General features: G+C 45.5%; 2 protein-coding genes across 4 annotated transcripts in view; both read right to left on the reverse strand.

Moving 5' to 3' along the window:
• Positions 1 to 18,712, reverse strand: part of LOC147616477 (protein ORANGE, chloroplastic-like) — a 66,764-nt gene extending 48,052 nt beyond the window's left edge. For 2 of the 3 annotated variants that reach the window (XR_015262502.1, XM_086777544.1), the window contains exon 1: positions 18,371 to 18,712. Coding sequence is in view for 2 of the 3 variants with exons in the window: in XM_086777544.1 (XP_086633670.1) it covers positions 18,371 to 18,588 (218 nt within the window). In the remaining variant the exon portion in view is untranslated. The remainder of the gene's footprint in view (positions 1 to 18,370) is intronic. The other variant, XM_086777543.1, reaches the window with a different exon arrangement.
• On the reverse strand, positions 14,594 to 16,533 carry LOC147616479 (uncharacterized). Its single transcript, XM_086777092.1, has 2 exons — positions 16,114 to 16,533; positions 14,594 to 15,675 (listed from the first exon to the last, which is right to left on the reverse strand). Exons 1-2 carry the CDS (start codon positions 16,349 to 16,351, stop codon positions 14,876 to 14,878), a joined length of 1,038 nt encoding a protein of 345 aa, XP_086633218.1. The 5' UTR covers positions 16,352 to 16,533; the 3' UTR covers positions 14,594 to 14,875.
• Positions 18,713 to 20,536: the final 1,824 nt, after the last annotated feature.

Here is a 20,536-nt window from a genome sequence, read left to right on the forward strand (position 1 = left end):
ACTCGAGACTGGCCCCACAGCAGCTTCAGTGGTGGCCAGAGCAGCTGGGCTCCCTCCGTCCAAGTTTTGGTGTCTGACATCTCCTCCCTTCCTAAGGTCATTCAGCTACCTAGGATAGGGGGGGGGGATGGATTGATCAGAGAGTGGAGTTTTCGGGGCTCCGAACCAGTGCTTCATATGCAGGGAGGTCGGTCATCTGGCCAAGGCCTGCCCTCGCAGGAGACCTCGACCCTCACCACAGCAGTAGGCCCCTGATGGCCCGCCCACAGATGCGGCACGGCAGGCTGCCTCCGGGACACCTACTCAGGCCACAGAGACCTCGGAGTGGCAGCCTGGACAAGGGCGCCGCCGAGGGAGACAGCCACAGCAGCACGCACAGAGACCGCTGCAGTAGCAGCCACAGTCTCAGCCTCACTGGGTTCCCGTGAGGAACAGCTTTGCTCCCCTCCACGAGGAGACACCTGCAGTGACGACTGAGGACCAGGAGATGCCAGCACCCCTCCTTCACCCCCCCCACCCCCATCCCCTCCCACCGCCTCGCTTCCACCTTCGCCTCCTCCTGTCCCCGCTCCGGTTTCGGCAGCGGCTCCCTCTCCACCCCCCTCGCCCCCCCCCTCCTCCCCCCCCCACCCGCCTCGCCTTCCCGGGAGACCCTGGCAGTCCCCTGGCGCTCGCCCGCAGTCCGGAGGGCGCTGAGCACCGACCTCGCTCGAGCACCACAGAGGGAGACCTACCATGCCGATTCGCACTTCACGGATATCATCTATCCGCAGTCGGCTGAGTCGCCTCGGTGTTAGACAGCGATCGGAGGCTTTCGATTACGCCTTCACTCGGCTTTTTGGAGCAGAGGGCCCCCATGAGCCAGCACCCATCCGAGTTCATGTAGTGATACCTCCGGCCCTCGAGGAGGAGGCACTTGATTCAGCGGTGGCCTTCTCATTCCCTCTATGTGGCCCTTGCGACCGGGAGTGGACTCTAGAGCTCGCTCTTAGCACTTTGAAGACTCAGGCAGTTGAGTTTTCTCATCATGTGAGCGACCCTGGAGGTGACAGATGTGATAGGCCGGCTCTGGGAGTTGGCTCATTTTTTCTTGGATCCCGGGAGTGTGGATGCCTCAGGGATTCATCATTTGGTCGTGCGTATAGTGGCAGACTTAGCACGCGACCCTGGATATGCATGTATACACGAGGTTGCTCTGTGAGAGCGGGAGGCAGTCGCCATGGGCCACAGCCACTGGCGCCTGATCCGTGATTCTTGCAGTACACCGGGTGGGCAGATTCGCAGCCACTCGGATGGGGGACTACTCTCCATCCAAGCCGCTTGCGAAGGCCCGCCGCACGGCTGAGACAACATCCACCTCAGCAGGTCACCCATGAGGATCATCTCATGGAATGTACACGGCCTTGGCGGAGCACACTTTATACGCTATCGTGGTTGCTTGAGGCACGAGCTTGAGAGATGCCTGGTTGGTGGCAGCATTGATACTTTGATGATGCAGGAGCACCACTTGGGTGAGAGCAGGATCCGGAGATATGGTTCGGTGATGCCTGGTAGATGGGATACCTTTTGGTTTGCAGGGTTTGGTCCTTTGGGTGGACAGGGAGGAGTTTGCATGGTCATTGCAGATGTATGGCGGCAGGCCATTGTGGATCGAGGGATCATTGTGCCTGGCAGAGCACAATATGTCATTCTGAGGATGCATGATGAGCTATTGGGCGTGCTCAACGTCTATGCGCCTAATCATGCTAGTGCCAGAGCAGAGTTCTGGACCCAAGTTACGGATGCATTGCCAGAGGCCGCACATTGGTGTGTCGGGGGAGACTTCAACATGCTTGAGGACCCGGCCGATAGGGTGGGAGGCAGTCATGTTACAGTGCACGGCACGGAGCTTGCAGCTTGGGACCGGTTTTGCATGACACTGAGGATCACTGATGCATGGTAGCATGGGTATATGTATACATATATACATATATATATACATACATATATATATATACACACACACACACACACACACACACACACACATACACACACATACATATATATATATATATGTGTGTGTGTGTATATTCACACACACACACACACACACACACATATATATATATATATGTGTATATATATATGTGTGTGTGTATATATTGTGTAAATATATATATATGTGTGTGTGTGTGTGTGTGTATATACACACACACACACATATATATATATATATGTGTGTGTGTGTGTGTGTGTGTGTGTGTACACACACACATATATATATACACATACATATATATATATATATATGTGTGTGTGTGTCTGTATATATATATATATATACATATAGGTAGCTGCCCAGGAGAAAGATGGAAAAAATAGGCATAAAAGCCCAAAAAAAAAAAAAGTGGGCAACCCACATTAGAGGCCCAAAAAATAGGGAAAAATAGGGGAGGTGCCTAAGCATGGAAAGGACACCCGTAGACACCAAAATAGCCAACAACAGGAGATGATATATGCTCTAACATATATATATGTATATGTATACACACACATACATATGATATATGTATATATGTCAAGGTGGAAAGGTACATAAGGTACGGTAGGAATCAAGTACTTAAGGTAGGCATTCAAGTACGGATTGAGATTTTGAGGTACATTAAATACGTAAGGTACATAAAAATATAAAAAATATACTATATAGTGTATATATATACAAAAAAATGAATGAAGAACTGCAAACTTTAAATTTGAAAAACAATTCATTTCTGAACAACAACATAATTACCAAAATGAGAGCTATCGGTAAACAAAAGCATAAATAGGTTTCATGAAATGGAATCACTCAATCGTTCAATACCCATGACTCAAATGCCATGGGTTACATACTATAAGCAATCAATCAAGTTTTAAAAGTTAAAAGTCAGTTTACTATCTAAAGAAGCCAAAAAATAATAGTTCTAGTCACTAGTGTCACTATCATTGCACATTGCACTGCGCTCAATGATCAATCCACTTCATCTCCATCAGATTATGAAGAAGATAAAGATTCAAGATCTCCATCTATTAACATGTTTCCTTCGCGATCATACTCTCAGCTCTTGCTCTGCAATGGCGGTGACTGCAACGGCTGGCACCACATCATCATCATCTCTCGCTGCAATGTCTGTATCAATCAAAGGAATGGCTACATTCGCACTTTGCATAAGTCGGCTAAAATCAGCAACAACATCCGGCCTAGGGTTTTTTTTGGCCCAAAATGTTTTTAAAAACTGCCACGTACTTACCAATGAGATGATAGCTCAAGTGGTGAAGGTGTTTGCCGAGGACCAAGAGGTCTTGGGTTCAAAACCCCCCTTGGTGCTTCCATTGCCTACGCATGGATAAATAAGCGGCTATAGGCGGGTGCCTACGGACAATGGAAAATCAGCCTACGGAAAAAATCAATAACTACAGGAGGATCTTGGGCCAAAGGCCGAGGGGGGGTGCCACATATAGATCCGTACCGTATACTAAACATACCTTATCATAAGGTATGTACGTACGGATGCAACCTTGATATATGTATATATGTATGCGTATATATATACACATATACATATATACATACATATATACGTACGTACATACATACATACATATATACATATATATGTATATATGTATATATATACGTATGTACATACATATAAATTACAAATACATATATATATATACACACAAACAAATGTACTTGTGAAGGGTTTCAACATCAATGAATCAACCATCATTGAGTGGTGCAATACTCTCTCTCTCTCTCTCTCTCTCTCTCTCTCTCTCTCTCTCTCTCTCTCCCCGACCTCCAGGCTAATGTGACATTAGATAGAGCCACCAAGCTATGCAAAGCCCAATGCCCCTGACATAGTGACTGCCGCCAACACTCACGTCACCTCAAGAGGATCAGAGCCATCATTTCCCACCACCGCCACAGGACTCTCCCACCGGCTCAGCCTTACTACATTGGGTACCATGTTGCAAGGCCCTATGCGAGATATTCTCAGCTGATGCAAGAGCTTGAGGCTCTTTGTTTTTTTAATGGATATTTTCTTTTAGTTTAACTTTCAATACCATGATGATGTAGTCCATGGACATGATGTAACATTTTGGTCTCATAGGTCATTTTGGCCTACAACTCTCTCTCTCTCTCTCTCTCTCTCTCTCTCTCTCTCTCTCTCTCTCTCTTTCGTGAAATGGTGTTTTATATTATATGTAAAAATGTACATCAGCCACATGGCTCACACAGAACCTATGGCCCCAAAAAAACCCCCACAAAAGATCCTCTAAAGGATCATGACCATGCAAACCTGTACACTAATAAGAAAGCCTCCTAGCCAAATAAGCATCCCAGATAAAAGCATCAAAGATGAGCCGGCCGAGCCGCCGTAGACCATAACGAGATAACATCTGCATCCGGTAGTTGAGCTGAGAGAAGAGAAGAAAACTGCCAAAGCAGCAAACCGCGCATACGTAGAATGTGCCCATGTATTCCAGACAAGGAATCAAAGATGAACCCATTCCGTGTAGTCCAAATATGCCAAAGTCCTGTCCATCTAAGGAAATGGAATATCACAAGGTGCGTGTCCGAAGTAATGACTTGAGGACAAATCCCAAATATCCACTGATGAGCCGAAACAATAGACCTCTCTACTGCCTCCCAAACGCGAGAGACAAAAGACCAAATCTGACGGGCCACTGGACAACTCATGAACAGATGCATAACTGTTTCAGTGCATGTCGTGCAGAAGAAGCAAGAGCCCAATGTAATTTTATGACGGCTGAGCTGATCCCGTGTAGGTAACCCTCCCACCAACATCCTCCAAATGAAAACCTTACCTTGGTAAGGGAGTTTAGACTGCCAACCACGCATAAGAGTTTTCTGCCACCATGATTTAGACTTGTGCAATCCCCACACCTTATTGGCCTTGGCTGAAACCCAATCTTTCTCTGATACGAGCTTATGATAGACCTGGTTAGCTGAAAGTGATATCAAGTCACCAGATTTACATAGTGCCCAATCAAGCCAAGGCTGATCTGCAGATGGCCGAGGCAATGGAGTAAAAGGCTCAACTGCATGCATGATGTCAACCCATAGTGGCTGAAATGTCCGAGGAACCCTCAAGTGCTGCCGAATACGACGAAACGAATATGGCCTCTCACGACCTCGTATTCTAACCAAGCCTAACCTGACCATGTGGTTGAGTCGTATGCGTGAAGCATCTCTGTCTGGCCAAACAATGACACGCGACTCCAAAAATGTTTCGAACTGCAAAGAGTTCAAAAGTAGTCTTTCATGACCAAGATCCCACCGAGCCAATAGTAGAACTTCATGCCAAGAAAGGAGAATATGCGATAAAATGTGAGATGAGCGAATACGGACAAGATGAGCCGCATTCACAATGTCCCACCATGAAGCCTGCACACATGTCCGTCCATGTGACAATCCCTCCAACTCAATCAAGTCACGAGCCATGAATACCCAAGGCTGCTCCTGCAAACACATATCCTGAAAAAGCGCCCACCTACGCGCCACCATATGCAAGCGGACATCCAGTAAAGCAGCCCCACCCATTCTTTTGGGCATTGTAATGTGATTCCAAGCTATCCATGTTTGACCCATAATATTTCCTTGCCTCTTCCACAGCATAAACCGAATGGGAGCAACCACACGGAGAAGAGATTTGTGCATCCAAGGTAGCAAAGGCAAAAAATAGGAAATCATGCTAAGCATAATAACCTGAGCTACCTTAACCCTCACGTGCATAGGCCACCCTTGAGCTTTCCAATACACAAATTTATCCGAGATCCGAGCAGAAATCCAAGCAAGAGGCCCTTGGGGGTCCACATCCACACCCACCGGATACCCAAGATGACGAACAATGTCTCCTATATGCACCACACGGCCTTGCCACCCTAATGCCTCAAGATCAAATTCCGTGCATACAATGAGGGCTGTTTTTGTTGAGTTTATTTTCAGCCCAGAAGCCAATGCAAAATTATTCCAAGCTTCCATTGCTCGATCTATATTGGCTTTTCGGCCCTGAGAAACATAAAAGTGTCATCCGCAAGGGCTTGAGCAACCAATTGCTTGCCATGAGGGAGATGCAAACCAACCACTTCACCATGCGATGCCATAGCATCTAGGCGAGATAACATAGGATGAGTGGCAATGGCAAAGAAAAGAGGGCTAAGAGGACAGCCCTGCCGGAGAGAACAGGTGAGAGAAATAACATTCGAAAGTCCTCCATTGAGCATAATCCGCGTGATAGAGCCAAAGCCAAGTAAATGCACCAAATTAGCCATTTTGGGACCAAAGCCCATGGCTGTCATTAACTGAGAAAGGAAAGACTAGCTGACATGATCAAAAGCTTTTTCAAGATCCAGCTGCACCATCACAATCTCTTGCTTCTTTGCGTTGGCATAATCCACTCCAATTTGAACATTAAAAATATTATGCAAAATATTCTTGCCATGCACAAATCCATATTGATATGGATGAATAAGAGTAGGAAGCACCTTCTGCAAGCGATTGGCAAAAATCTTTGTAAAGATTTTATACATAATACCCATAAGTGAGATCGGGCGCCATTGAGCCAAAGAAGTAGGCAAAGGGACTTTGGGCAACAAACGAAGTATGCCCAACTTCCAATCGACAGGCATATATCCCTCATCCCAAACCCTTTGACAAATAAGCGTCAAAGGCTTTGCAAGCTGATCAGCATATTTTCGGAAAAACTCATTTGTCAAACCATCCCAACCAGGGCTCTTTCCCATGGGAAGTTTGGAGAGAACAGCTTCCACTTCCCCTTGAGTAACAGGAGCATCAAGCTGAACCGCCACATCAAGGTCAACTTGATATCGTACTTCAGCAAACAATGACTCCCTTGCAGCCAGGACAGCCGGCGAGACATCCTCTCGAGGGGCAAGCAAATCTTCATAAAACCTGATGCAATGCTGAATAACCTCAGAAGGTTGAGTAACAAGGTTGCCTTGGGCATCCATCAGCCTAACGATATTCTCACGCATATGTTTTGATGCAACTTATCATAGAAGCGATGAGATTGACAGTTAGCATCCCGCAAAGCATCAGGACGTGCAAGTAGTTTAAAGCGAACATATTGTGCTTCCTGCACCCTAGATAGCTCCTTTTTCAGCCATTCTATGGCATCCACAACTTCAGCATCCATAGAGTCAGTAAACATGAATGCCTGCAAGCCCTTTAAAAGCGACTCAAGAAGAGCCACATGCTGTTTTTGTATAGAGGCATTAGCAAGACCATAATGCCGCGGTAATTTCCGAGTGTTGGTAAGGAACACTGGCCAAGCATGATAATCAGCCATGGACACTCTTGTGGAGAAATGTTGTATCAACTAACGCATATAAACATCAAAAACTTCATGCTCCAAAAAAGTGTGATTTAAGCGCAAAGGCAAGCGTCCCAACAAGCCTTTATATGCATCCACAGGATGATAGACCATTTCAAACACAAGCGGCCAATGATCCGACAAAACCTGTTAGTGATCAACCATCATAGTAAGAACCTCTAGCAAAAAGAGATCTTGATGTAAAATATACATCCTATCCAATCTAGCATAAGTGCCCGAAAACTATTGTGAGGCATAAGTATGTCACGTGCACACCAGTCAGGTGTACAGTGACATGGCATCATCATATGGCATCATTAGCATCATCAGACATGATCAGGCATTATTCAGGTATTTAAGGCATTTATCAGGCATTATTGGGGCAGCCGACTACCTTTATGGTATTTTATTAATGTTTTATGGGAGATGAGTGCTGGCCGACTGCATTAGTGCTGGCCGACCAGCCCTCTCATGGACATATATATATAGGCGCCTCTCCATTCAGCTTTAGGCACCTCATCATAGCAGCATACAGCCATCAACACGCTCATCAGAGTGAAACGCATCCTCCTTTGGATCAGCAGCGTTTCAGCATATCATCCTTAGCCTCATCATCAGTTAACGCATCTACATCAGCATCTTCATCAGTAAACGCATCATCATCAGCCATCCTCATCAGCAAACGCAGCCAGTTCAGCCCAACAGGTCAGCGTTTCATCATCCATTCAGCATACAGCATCTGTTCCCTAGCTTCCCTTCAGCGTTTCCCTCCAGGAGACAAGGGAAAGAGTGGACAGCAGTTCAGCCCGCATTTCCAGCACATAGTCAGCATATTCAGCAACACAGATCCAGTTGGATCTCATTGTTGTAACCGCATTCATTCATGTAATATAGCTGCACTGCATTGACACATACTTGTCTGTCTCTTTGTCTATCTCTTAAACATCATTAAGTGCAGTTAAGTGTAGACTAAGGTTGTGATTACTACGATCTTCATCCCTCGCATGTCACATTGGTATCAGAGCGTTACAAGGTAACCAGCCTTAGAGCATGTTCAGTTCATCAGTCATTCAGTCAGTCTGCATTTTTATCGCTTCCGCACAGTTAAACCCAGTTCTAAAAATTTTGCAAGCCACCCTTAGGGATTTTCCCTTAGGTCTGCATCAGTAACCCATTCATCTGCATTCTTGCACAGCACATAGGGTTGCACATGGTTTGCATAGCAGTCATCTTAGCAGTCATCTTAGCAGTCAGTCCTGCATACATGTTACCCATGAACTCTCAGGGAAGAAGGACATCCATCATCAAAGGAGCACATAAGTTTTGGCTTCAACTGGCAGCAGCAGGGGGTTTCTCTTCCACAGAAGACGGAAGTTTGCTCCAACATCGCCTCAGGAGGTCAGAGCTTCAGGTACGACGGAGATGGTAGGTGAAAGGTTTCCAGGAACAGGTCAGGGGTGACTCAGGTATTTGCCATTCAGTTCCCGCAGTGCATAGAGTCTTGGCTCAAGGATTTCACTCCTGCAGACGGCCTCAGTCCCAGCAGAAGACAGAAGGGGGCAGTGGTTCGGAGGAGAAGGATCACAGAAGAGTCGAAGGTTGCCAGGTATCCACCCAGCAACAGTTTAGCAGCGGGGAATGTCACGTGCACACCAGTCAGGTGTACAGTGACATGGCATCATCATATGGCATCATTAGCATCATCAGATATGATCAGGCATTATTCAGGCATTATTCAGGTATTTAAGGCATTTATCAGGCATTATTGGGGCAGCCGACTACCTTTATGGTATTTTATTAATGTTTTATGGGAGATGAGTGCTGGCCGACTGCATTAGTGCTGGCCGACCAGCCCTCTCATGGACATATATATATAGGCGCCTCTCCATTCAGCTTTAGGCACCTCATCATAGCAGCATATAGCCATCAACAGGCTCATCAGAGTGAAACGCATCCTCCTTTGCATCAGCAGCGTTTCAGCATATCATCCTTAGCCTCATCATCAGTTAACGTGTCACCAGCCTGGACATTTCCCAGTCTGAAAGGGGTTTGGTGGACTCCAGGATGTTTAAATATTTGGAAAGTACAAGCTTTGGGAATGGGGGATTATCCTAGAATACAAAGGACCACACTCCTAAAATTTAGGAGAGTTGCTATTTTTGGCCCGACTCCGATGGAAATTCTGTTCGCGTCATTACATCTGGAATTGAGCAAATACCAAGAGTTGGCAAAGTGCCTATGACAGAATGTCTACCAGTTAGGATATTTTTAGAGGTAAAGATTAAGGAAGAACCCATCTCTTAGATTGGGACATGTGGCAAGAAAGTGGACCAAAGTGAGACAACTGGCCTGACACTTGTTAGAAAATGGATCAAAGTGAGACAAGTGGCCTCACACTTGTCACTTCAGCTATTGTGTGGCTCTCCACTTGTCATTGTAACCTTCTCTTGCCAATTTAGCTCATGGGAGGCCCAAATCTATAAATTGGAGCCCTCTCTCTTCATTAATAGAGGCTCTCTTGCTGCACACTAGCCTCTACCACCGTTGAAGGCTTCCCTAATGATGGCTACTCTCTTTCTCTCTCTCTTGAAGGCTGCCCATGAAGAATACCGGCTGTTGGGGACTGTTTTGGAGGCTTCCATCGCGAAGAAAGACTTAAGGCAAGGGTATTCAATCATTTATTATGATTTCTAGCCATTGTATGTGTTGTACCAGCATTTGTACTTGCTGTACCTGCTGTACCAGCCACCGTACCGGCTGTACCAGCCACTGTACTTGCTGTACCAGCCTCTGTACTTGCTGTACCTGCTGTACCAGCCACCGTACCTGCTGTACCAGCCACTATACTTGCTGTGCCAGCCACTGTACTTGCTGTACCAGCTGTACCAGCCACCGTACCGGCTGTACCAGCCACCGTACCTGCTGTACAAGCCATTGTACCTGCTGTACCGGCTGAATGGAGAGTTGTACTTGCTGTACTAGCTCTATTGAATGAAGACCCGTGGTTTTTGGGGAAGAATCAGTACCCACACGGAGGTATATGGATTATATTGTTGGCTCGGCATTTCTACAGCCTATGTTCCGGCTTGGTTGCCTTGTGTTGGGCTGTGTTATGGCATTTGTATATGGATAATCCGGCATCTCCCGTGGGGAGAGTAAGGCCCTCAAAGCTTGTACATGATATTATTCTCCTTGGGTAATAAAATACTCCAAGGGGGGGGGGTCGGCCCATTCCGGCCTCTATGCAATGTCACTCGTGCAAGCTCCATTTGCAGCATTTGTGGATGTTTTGTCCAGCTTTATGTTTTATGCAAAGTGATGATGGCTATGTGTTAAGGCTGTGGCCATGTTTAAATGTTTTAATATGCATTGATGGTATCAACAAGTGTGTCAAAGGCCCTAGTCCCCCGGGCACCCGCCGCGAGTTACATTGGTATCAGAGCATAGGCTTTCTTGGAAGCGGAGGCTTCCTTCTATCAATAAGGAAGAGAAAAGATCTCAAGTGGGGACCACACTTACCATCATTGGTGTTAAGCATGGCCAGCCACTTCAGAGCTTATGAAGCAAGAGCATGAGCAGCAGACAGCTTGTTGATCTAAGGATTTATGAATTCACAGAATTTTATCGTGGAAGTGTGAAGTTGGCTTTATGTGCACACGTTTAGCACTCTTTCCATATGGATATTGTGGATTATATTATCAAGCTTACAGGCAAGCTATATGGAGATATATCTCAGGATATCTTAAGGATATGGTGACGAGATATTTCTTTTGGCTTCATGACCAACCTGGCAAAGAAAAGCTAAGTATACTTTGAGTTTGCAAAGTTGGTGCTTTGGCTATTTACTATGAAGTGTTTTTGATGTTCACTAACCCTTGTATAGCTATGCAAGGAGAAAGGTGGTGTTGTTTGCCTTGAGATGGTTTCAGGGAAACATTGTTTATGGCTCCCTTTAATGGGATGAATTCTTTTCATGGCTCCCTTTATTGGGATGGAATATATCTATGGAGATTTCTTTCTTGGAGGAGATTTATATACATATTGGGCTTCACAAGCAATTTCTATGGACGAATCTGTCCCAGTTTATAGAGAAGAAATCTTTGGATATCTCATGGATATGATGCTTTTATGGATAAAGTCCACCTCTACTCCAAGGTGTGTGGTTAGCACGGAGTATGTGGTAAGAGTTATGGTATACAAGGATTATGGTATACAGGTCTATGGATTCCTGGACTTCTTTTCTAGGGATTTGGATCCATCCTCAGGTTTATGGATTATGTTTATGGCTCCCTTTTACTGGGATGGATTATTCTTTTTGGCTCCCTTTATTTGGGATGCATTGGACTTATGGAACTCATGATTCACATACCCTGTGTAGTGTTCTCTTGTCCTACGTGCTCTCTTGAAGATTGTTTCTACCATGTGAGGGTGGAACAATAGAGAGCAGATGGAAGGGAACATGGGCACTTCAAAGGGTAGTGACAAGCACAACATACCCTGTGTAGTGTTCTCTTGTCCTACGTGCTCTCTTGAAGATTGTTTCTACCATGTGTGGGTGGAACAATAGAGAGCAGATGGAAGGGAACATGGGCACTTGAGAGGGTAGTGTGAGTTGGTGGCCGAAATGCCTATAAACTATGTGTAGCAGAAATGCGTATGGAACACCAGGTTATCTATGCCTGCGAGTGATTGTTTTCAGGACTCCTTGTTTAGCCGCCCTGTGTAGTATTTCTCTTGTCCTAAGTGCTCTTCAAGATGTTGCTACCTTGCTTGGTAGAACATAGAGCCAATGGTAGAGAATATGGGCACTGAAGTCGGGCCGGGCGTCAAGGCAGATCCTTGGTGATCTACATGGATTATGATATCTGGACTTATGGGACTGTTTTGTCTCGCCCATTTACTTGGGATATGGATTATGATATCTGGACTTATGGGACTGATTTGTCTCGCCCATTTATCTTGGGACATGATTATGATATCTGGACTTATGGGACTGTTTTTGTCTCGCCCATTTATCTTGGGACATGATTTTGATATTGGTATTATGGAGACTTATTTAGTCTCACCCATTTCTTTGGGACATGGATTCTTCAGTTATATTGGATTTTTGAGACTGTCTCGTCTCGCCCAATCGATGGGACATGATTATAACTTGAATATATGGCTTGAAGCTTAAAGTTGCGGACAACTTTTAAGAAGTTGGGGAGGATGTCACCAGCCTGGACATTTCCCAGTCTGAAAGGGGTCTGGTGGACTCCATGATGTTTAAATATTTGGAAAGTACAAGCTTTGGGAATGGGGGATTATCCTAGAATACAAAGGACCACACTCCTAAAATTTAGGAGAGTTGCTATTTTTGGCCCGACTCCGATGGAAATTCTGTTCGCGTCATTACATCTGGAATTGAGCAAATACCAAGAGTTGGCAAAGTGCCTATGACAGAATGTCTACCAGTTAGGATATTTTTAGAGGTAAAGATTATGGAAGAACCCATCTCTTAGATTGGGACATGTGGCAAGAAAGTGGACCAAAGTGAGACAAGTGGCCTGACACTTGTTAGAAAATGGATCAAAGTGAGACAAGTGGCCTCACACTTGTCACTTCAGCTATTGTGTGGCTCTCCACTTGTCATTGTAGCCTTCTCTTGCCAATTTAGCTCATGGGAGGCCCAAATCTATAAATTGGAGCCCTCTCTCTTCATTAATAGAGGCTCTCTTGCTGCACACTAGCCTCTACCACCGTTGAAGGCTTCCCTAATGATGGCTACTCTCTTTCTCTCTCTCTTGAAGGCTGCCCATGAAGAATACCGACTGTTGGGGACTGTTTTGGAGGCTTCCATCGCGAAGAAAGACTTAAGGCAAGGGTATTCAATCATTTATTATGATTTCTAGCCATTGTATGTGTTGTACCAGCATTTGTACTTGCTGTACCTGCTGTACCAACCACCGTACCGGCTGTACCAGCCACTATACTTGCTGTACTAGCCTCTGCACTTGCTGTACCAGCTGTACCAGCCACCGTACCTGCTGTACAAGCCATTGTACCTGCTGTACCGGCTGAATGGAGAGTTGTACTTGCTGTGCTAGCTCTATTGCATGAAGACCCGTGGTTTTTGGGGAAGAATCAGTACCCACACGGAGGTATATGGATTATATTGTTGGCTCGGCATTTCTACAGCCTATGTTCCGGCTTGGTTGCCTTGTGTTGGGCTGTGTTATGGCATTTGTATATGGATAATCCCGTGGGGAGAGTAAGGCCCTCAAAGCTTGTACATGATATTATTCTCCTTGGGTAATAAAATACTCCAAGGGGGGGGGGGGGGGTCGGCCCATTCCGGCCTCTATGCAGTGTCACTCGTGCAAGCTCCATTTGCAGCATTTGTGGATGTTTTGTCCAGCTTTATGTTTTATGCAAAGTGATGATGGCTATGTGTTAAGGCTGTGGCCATGTTTAAATGTTTTAATATGCATTGATGGTATCAACAAGTGTGTCAAAGGCCCTAGTCTCCCGGGCACCCGCCGCGAGTTACATAACGCATCTACATCAGCATCTTCATCAGTAAACACATCATCATCAGCCATCCTCATCAGCAAACGCAGCCAATTCAGCCCAACAGGTCAGCGTTTCATCATCCATTCAGCATACAGCATCTGTTCCCTAGCTTCCCTTCAGCGTTTCCCTCCAGGAGACAAGGGAAAGAGTGGACAGCAGTTCAGCCCGCATTTCCAGCACATAGTCAGCATATTCAGCAGCACAGATCCAGTTGGATCTCATTGTAACCGCATTCATTCATGTAATATAGCTGCACTGCATTGACACATACTTGTCTGTCTCTTTGTCTATCTCTTAAACATCATTAAGTGCAGTTAAGTGTAGACTAAGGTTGTGATTACTACGATCTTCATCCCTCGCATGTCACAAAGTATAACCCCTTTCATCTGGATGCAACCAAGACCACATGTCTTGTTTTAGCGACCTTGTTGCAAAAGCTTCCCACGCCATTCTCTCCGCGCCATCCATTACAGAATGATGCAACGTGCCTTGCTCCCTGGAGACGCACATATTAAAGTCTCCCATCACAAAGCCAGGATGAGAGATTGAAAGAGCACACAAGTCATTCCACAACAAACGGCGTGCACGAGCATTATTTGGAGAATACACCCCTAACAACCATAAAGGCGTATCATCCCAAACAATCTGTATCACTAGAAATCTTCCATGAACATCTTGAATCACAAGAGAAGGCTGAAACTGCGAACGAACAGCAAACATAACACCTGACTGCGAAGCAGGATGTTCGCTGTAGAAAACATGAAACCCCTTATATACATAGGCTTTGCCATCCAACTTATGCTGCTTATGTTCAACTGCACACAAAACATCCCAACCATGACAAAAAGTTGTACGCCAAAGCCTGAACTGCTTTTGGCGCGAAGAAATACCCTTTACATTCCATTGTACAATTTTCATAAGCCTTCCCAAAAAAGGAATCAACAAGGCCGTGTACTAGGCCCAGGACAATCTGCCAAATCACGAACCTTTTGAAGCATTGCATTTTTAGACATGGTATTTGTGATCTCAGACTGCCCTTGGAGTTCCCGAGCACGTGCCGAAGGGTAATGACCATCCAATGGCGAGATGACCTCACCCTTCGAACCAAACACAAGAGGCAATTGTTGTTGTGCTTCTTTTGTTAGGCGACTTCTAATAGGATAGCGTTCTACTCTATCCACCCCAAGAGCCCTTGTACCCTGAGAAAGTTGGCCTCCCGGCCTCTCAATCCTGGTCTGTTGCTGGGCACCCGAACCCAAAGGGCGACGAGCATATGTATGTAAGGGCCCCTGATGAGTACGCAAAGGCCCCCGCCAAACAGCATCTGAGAAATCCCCCCGCGGCGCAAAAAATCGTGTCTTTTTACCACGTACTTTCACCCATGGCTGCTCAACCTCATTCTGAACATCCACATGTACATCCATGTGCTGGGCATCATGTAAAGGAGTGTCATGCTCATCTTCCACGGGCAACTGCCCATCAACGATATCCTTAGTAGCAACAACTCGTTCTTTCTTAGGACATTCGGAGACAAAGTGGCCCATCTCACCACATTTGAAACAGTGGCCAGCAAATGTATCCCACCTCAATTCATACATTAAAGGTTGTAGCCCAGCCATATTGACACGCAAATGTGTCGGCCTAGGTCTCCAAGTATCCCACAACATGCATAGACGATTTCGGTTTCTAGATGTCATTCGAGGCACCACCAAGACATCACCGATACCTCGCATGAGACCTGGTAAAACACGCCAAAACATTGGTGGGAATTGTTTCACTTCAACCCAAACTGGGCAAGCCTGACGCAACATATCTTGGTTCTCTACCATAGGCTTCCACGGAACCACATGACCCAACTGCCCATCCAAAAAGAGTGGCACCTACTCCAAGACTGCCCTACGGGCTTCCGAAGTGCGAAAAAGTATTTCATAAAAGCCTCTCGGACCATCATAAATCTCCTCAAGTGTCTCAGGCGACACCAAACGGCCCAACCATGCTCTAAGACGAGGCAACAACGGAATACACCCAATAAAGAAAAAGATAGCAGCACGATCATGAAAATCTGCTAGCTGTTGTAGCAACAAAGGAGTCTTCATGCATACATCAACCACACCACCATTATCTACTGCAGCCATTTGCATGCTATTTGCCTTCACATATTCTTGCAGAAGCTCACCAATGATCTGCAGCAAACGTGCAAACTCTGGAGAAGGTACCTGAGAACTTTCCTCTGCATTCTCTCTAACATTCACCGGAGTGTAGCTTGCATCAACATCAAGCCTTTGACGTTTTTGTTGCTCCGAGGCATCTGAAGCATAACCCACATCCTTCTCGATCATCTCCTCAATAAGATCCATGTTAAGGCTATTGGCAGCCATGCCACCAACAGCAGCAGCCGGGTCATCCAAATCCATGTACAAAAGCAAAGAAAACCCGTTCTCTCAAACCCTAATTCAGCACCTGAAAACCCTAATTCAGCACCTGCAAACCCTAATTCAGCAGTCTGCAAAGACTTCAAAAAGCACGCAAGGTCTAGAAAACTAGTACTTTGTGTCCAATCACTGTACTTCACTTTTATGTACACTCTCTCTCTCTCTCTCTCTCTCTCACACACAAGCCTAGAGGCAGAGCAGAAGCAAAGGCGGCTATGAACAAGGACTGGTGACAGAAAGCAGGTGGGAATAAAACAGATGTAGAAGAAGAAGCCAGAAAAGGCGACAGCCAGCAGGAAGAAAACGACACCCAACAAGAACAGAAAACAGACAGAGAGAAGAGGTGACCGCGGCTCTCTGCACAACAAGAACATACAACTGCCAAAAAGAACAGGCAACGGCTCTCTCTGGACACCCACTGCAGCCAACTACCCCTTTCTTCAGAGGAACAGCGACTCTCTCTCTCTCTCTCTCTCTCTCTCTCTCTCTCTCCACGCACGCCATGGAAAACTTCAATCCACCATAGCTTCAGCTGATCCTCTATACCTCAATTGCCATTATGTGGCCCAAGAGTGAAATCCTGGTCTAACCACAGCCCTATGACCATGCCATCTCTTGGCCTTACCACACATGCTATGGCCCAAGAGTCATCTCTTGGTCATACCATTCACAATGATCTACGACCCAAGAGCCACTCTATTGATCTAGCCACTACCAGTAAGAGTACGACCAAAGAGCCAATCGAATAATTCACAAACCTGGTATTACCCTAAAGGGACAAACCCCCAAGAGCCAAATAATTCCAAGAACCATAGTTATGAGCATTTAGGCTTCATGATTATAAGCATTTCTGCTTTCCGGATATAGTTATAGGCATTTTGGTCATATGAGAATCCATATTGATCACAATCCGTGTGGGAAGAATATCCATACCTGCATATATTCACATTACAAGTCAGGCGCCACAAGATGGTGAGAAACTTGCACGACTTGACATGACTACCGTTGGCAATACACCATCCCTCAACAAGGGCTCACAACAAATGGGCCTCAAGTCCTTGCATTAGTATGTACATCATTGTCCCATGGCATCCAAGGGCGGATGCATGTGACATTCCTTAAACAAGACAGATTTTGACGCAACATGGCAGACATGCCCAGGTTCCTAGAATGCAGAGTGACGGTGCTTGCGAATTTGCAGCCATAGCATTTGTCATCTTCATTCTCATATCCTGTAAAGCAAATACTCCACCAGAAGAAGGGGAAAGACGAGTGGGCCTGCATGAGAACTAGGGCTGCAAACCACACGCAAGTCCTTTGCCATTATGAGCTATCCTCCTTAAGAACCGATGAAGCAGTCCATCAAAGGGTCTGTTGAGGAGAAAACGAGGAGTTGCCTATCAGACTAAGACCAGAAGAGCCTCTTCCTCAACCAGTCTTGTGGACCCAAACCCATTCAATATGTGGATGGGGACAAGCTGATTATGTCAAGGATGTGCGGGTCATGTATGCAATGGGCAAAGAAAAGGACCTACTCCCCCAATCTGGCACTAATTGGATGGTCATCACACTCTGTATCCACCCGGCAATCAATGGAAAGGAGATGGTCACGCTTCCTTGTCTGTATCCACTAATGTCGCATACACAAGGGGGGGGAGGGGGGGGGGGGGGGGGCGCTGCCAAAAGGAGTGAACCCCTAGACAGCCTGTGACAACCGATGATGAGCTGTCCAGTAGGCTAGGGGGCACAAACTGCTGAGGAGATCTTCAATCCAAGACATATCGTGTACAACAGACCTTCCATGATGTGCAAGAAAGCAGCCTAATGATATTTACCACCAACGTGTATAGTATCTAATATGTCCCTGCTCTAGACTATGTGTGCATCAAAGGTGGCATATGGCATCCTTTCACACAGAGACATGTGAGGTACAGAGAGACAGAAACCCTAAAAAGGCAGGCATGCAGGAGAAAAAACAGAAGCAGAGAAGTTAGGGGAAACCTGTTCTCTCTGGTAGTGTTGAACTCTGTGGTGCGATCTTGAAATCCATCTTGGGCAGAGGCCCGGGACAACAAAAGCTTCTGCTTCTTCTGGTTCACTCGCCATTGATCTCTTCTCAATCTACTGATGGGAGAAGAACTGTTGGGGAAAATACCTCTGAGCTCTCGGAAAGGAGGGGAAATGGGGCTCGCAAGGTGCACTCTGGGTAACAATTGCATTGTCAAATGAAAGCTTTGGTCTTGGTGGAAAGGGCAAAAAGCTTCGCCTCCCTGATCTCTTCACAGCATCGAAGTGCAGGGAGAGGCAAAATGCCCAAAATGGTTTTTTTACTGAAAAGCAAAAAGCAAAGGGACAGTGACTCTGTTCCTATCCTAACTTTAACAGAAACAAAAGCAAATTTTGAATATGATGAAAGGTAGTGATGGCTACTTTATTGTTTTTATCCACCATGATGGTGCACACGTCAACTTCTTCTAAGTTCCAAGTTGTTCTCCTCGTGGGAGTGAAGAGATCTGGGACAGCTAAGCTTCTGTACAAGAAGCTAAAGGGAATTAAGGTGTGGTGATGTATCATTTTGATACCTCTAGTATAAACTATCTCTTGCATTTTTTAATTTTTTTCAATGTTAAAAGAGGAATTCCTATGACATTTGGAATTCCATCATTTAGATGGGAAAAGAGAAATTCCCACAACAAGACGATACACTTTGGGAGCTCATTGATTGCTTTTGATTCATTGGATTTGGATCGGATGGCACAAATCAAGATGCCCATCTCTCTTAATCCAATGGCCATTGGGGAATCCCACACGGTGTGTGTAGTTGAGTGAAATTCCCGTGTGCGACTAGGAATGACAATCAAATTGTACATCATTTTGAATTGCTACTCTCTAGATTAAGCACACTTCACACCAAGTTCCAACTATTCACCGCATGTTCACACACATGCCCCATTTGTTGGCACTTGGCTGGTTGCAAATTGGTTCACACATAATTTCCAAACTTCAAAATTTGTGGTATTTTATGCATTTACAAAGCCATGGTAGGAACCTTGGAGCATGCAAAACTAATGTGTTGTCTTTACATAGGCGAAAAGTGAGTCACCGCTATCGCCGCCAAAAATAAACGGAACATATCTTCTAGAAACCTTTTGCAAAAAGGGCAAAGCATGTTGGTGTTAGCCAATTTCATCTCTCGTATGGGAAGCTTGAGATGCAAGAATTTGGGTACACAAATTGTAATGTCAAATTGTATGGTTATTGTGTCAAAGGCTGATTAAGATATGTAAAAGGTGAATGGTGGAAGTCAAAGAGTGTAGGTGTAGCTATGAGGCACATGTTTGGTGCAAGCCAACAAATGTAATGTATTGTGGAGACTTGTATTGCAGTAAGTGCAACCTTGTGAGGATCTAGAGTACTATATATTTGGATGTGTCTTAGGGCTCTCACATAAGGATGATTTCTAAAGCAATGTCTTCATTCCTCCCAAACGTACTAAAACGTGTATTGTGGACATAACAAAGACAAGAAACATTTGACTATGAAAGGATGAATAAAATCAAATATCTCAAAATTGTCTCCAAAGGTCTATTTACGTTGGTTTCAATGGGAACGTCCAATAAAAGCAAGCTCTTTGCAAGTGATTATATCTCAAGATTTTCTTCGAAGGTCTATTCACGTTAGTGTTTCCACTAGCTCTCTTCCTCATCTAGCCTTCTGCAGACCCACCTGCACTCCCTAGATCCTCTGACTATGAAAGGATGAATAAAATCAAATCTCTCAAAATTGTCTCCAAAGGTCTATTTACGTTGGTTTCAATGGGAACGTCCAATAAAAGCAAGCTCTTTGCAAGTGATTATATCTCAAGGTTTTCTTCGAAGGTCTATTCACGTTAGTTTTCCACTAGCTCTCTTCCTCATCTAGCCTTCTGCAGACCCACCTGCACTCCCTAGATCCTCTGGCCTTCTACAGTACCACCCACGCTATCCTACTTCATCCCCTCCTTGAATCAACCTTTTGAAGAAAGGAGGCAAGCACACAGGCCCAGTCGGAACCCACATCACGCACTGAGAGAGAGAGATCTCCTCTTCCTAGTCTGTGCACGCTTGCTTGTCCCCTCCTCTATCGGTGTATGTGTGATGTGTGATAGAGAAGGGGGGAAAGTGAGAG

The sequence above is a fragment of the Cibotium barometz genome, chromosome 38 (assembly GCF_041138505.1).
Source record: "Cibotium barometz isolate CiBa-2024 chromosome 38, ASM4113850v1, whole genome shotgun sequence".
Lineage (NCBI taxonomy): Eukaryota > Viridiplantae > Streptophyta > Polypodiopsida > Cyatheales > Cibotiaceae > Cibotium > Cibotium barometz.

Coding starts and splice junctions, on each gene's coding strand:
- LOC147616479 (XM_086777092.1), bottom strand. CDS start 16,351: ATGGATTTGGATGACCCGGCTGCTGCTGTTGGTGGCATGGCTGCCAAT. Junction 15,676..16,113: donor ACGTTTGCTGCAGATCATTG/GTGAGCTTCTGC, acceptor GTGTTTTACCAG/GTCTCATGCGAGGTATCGGT.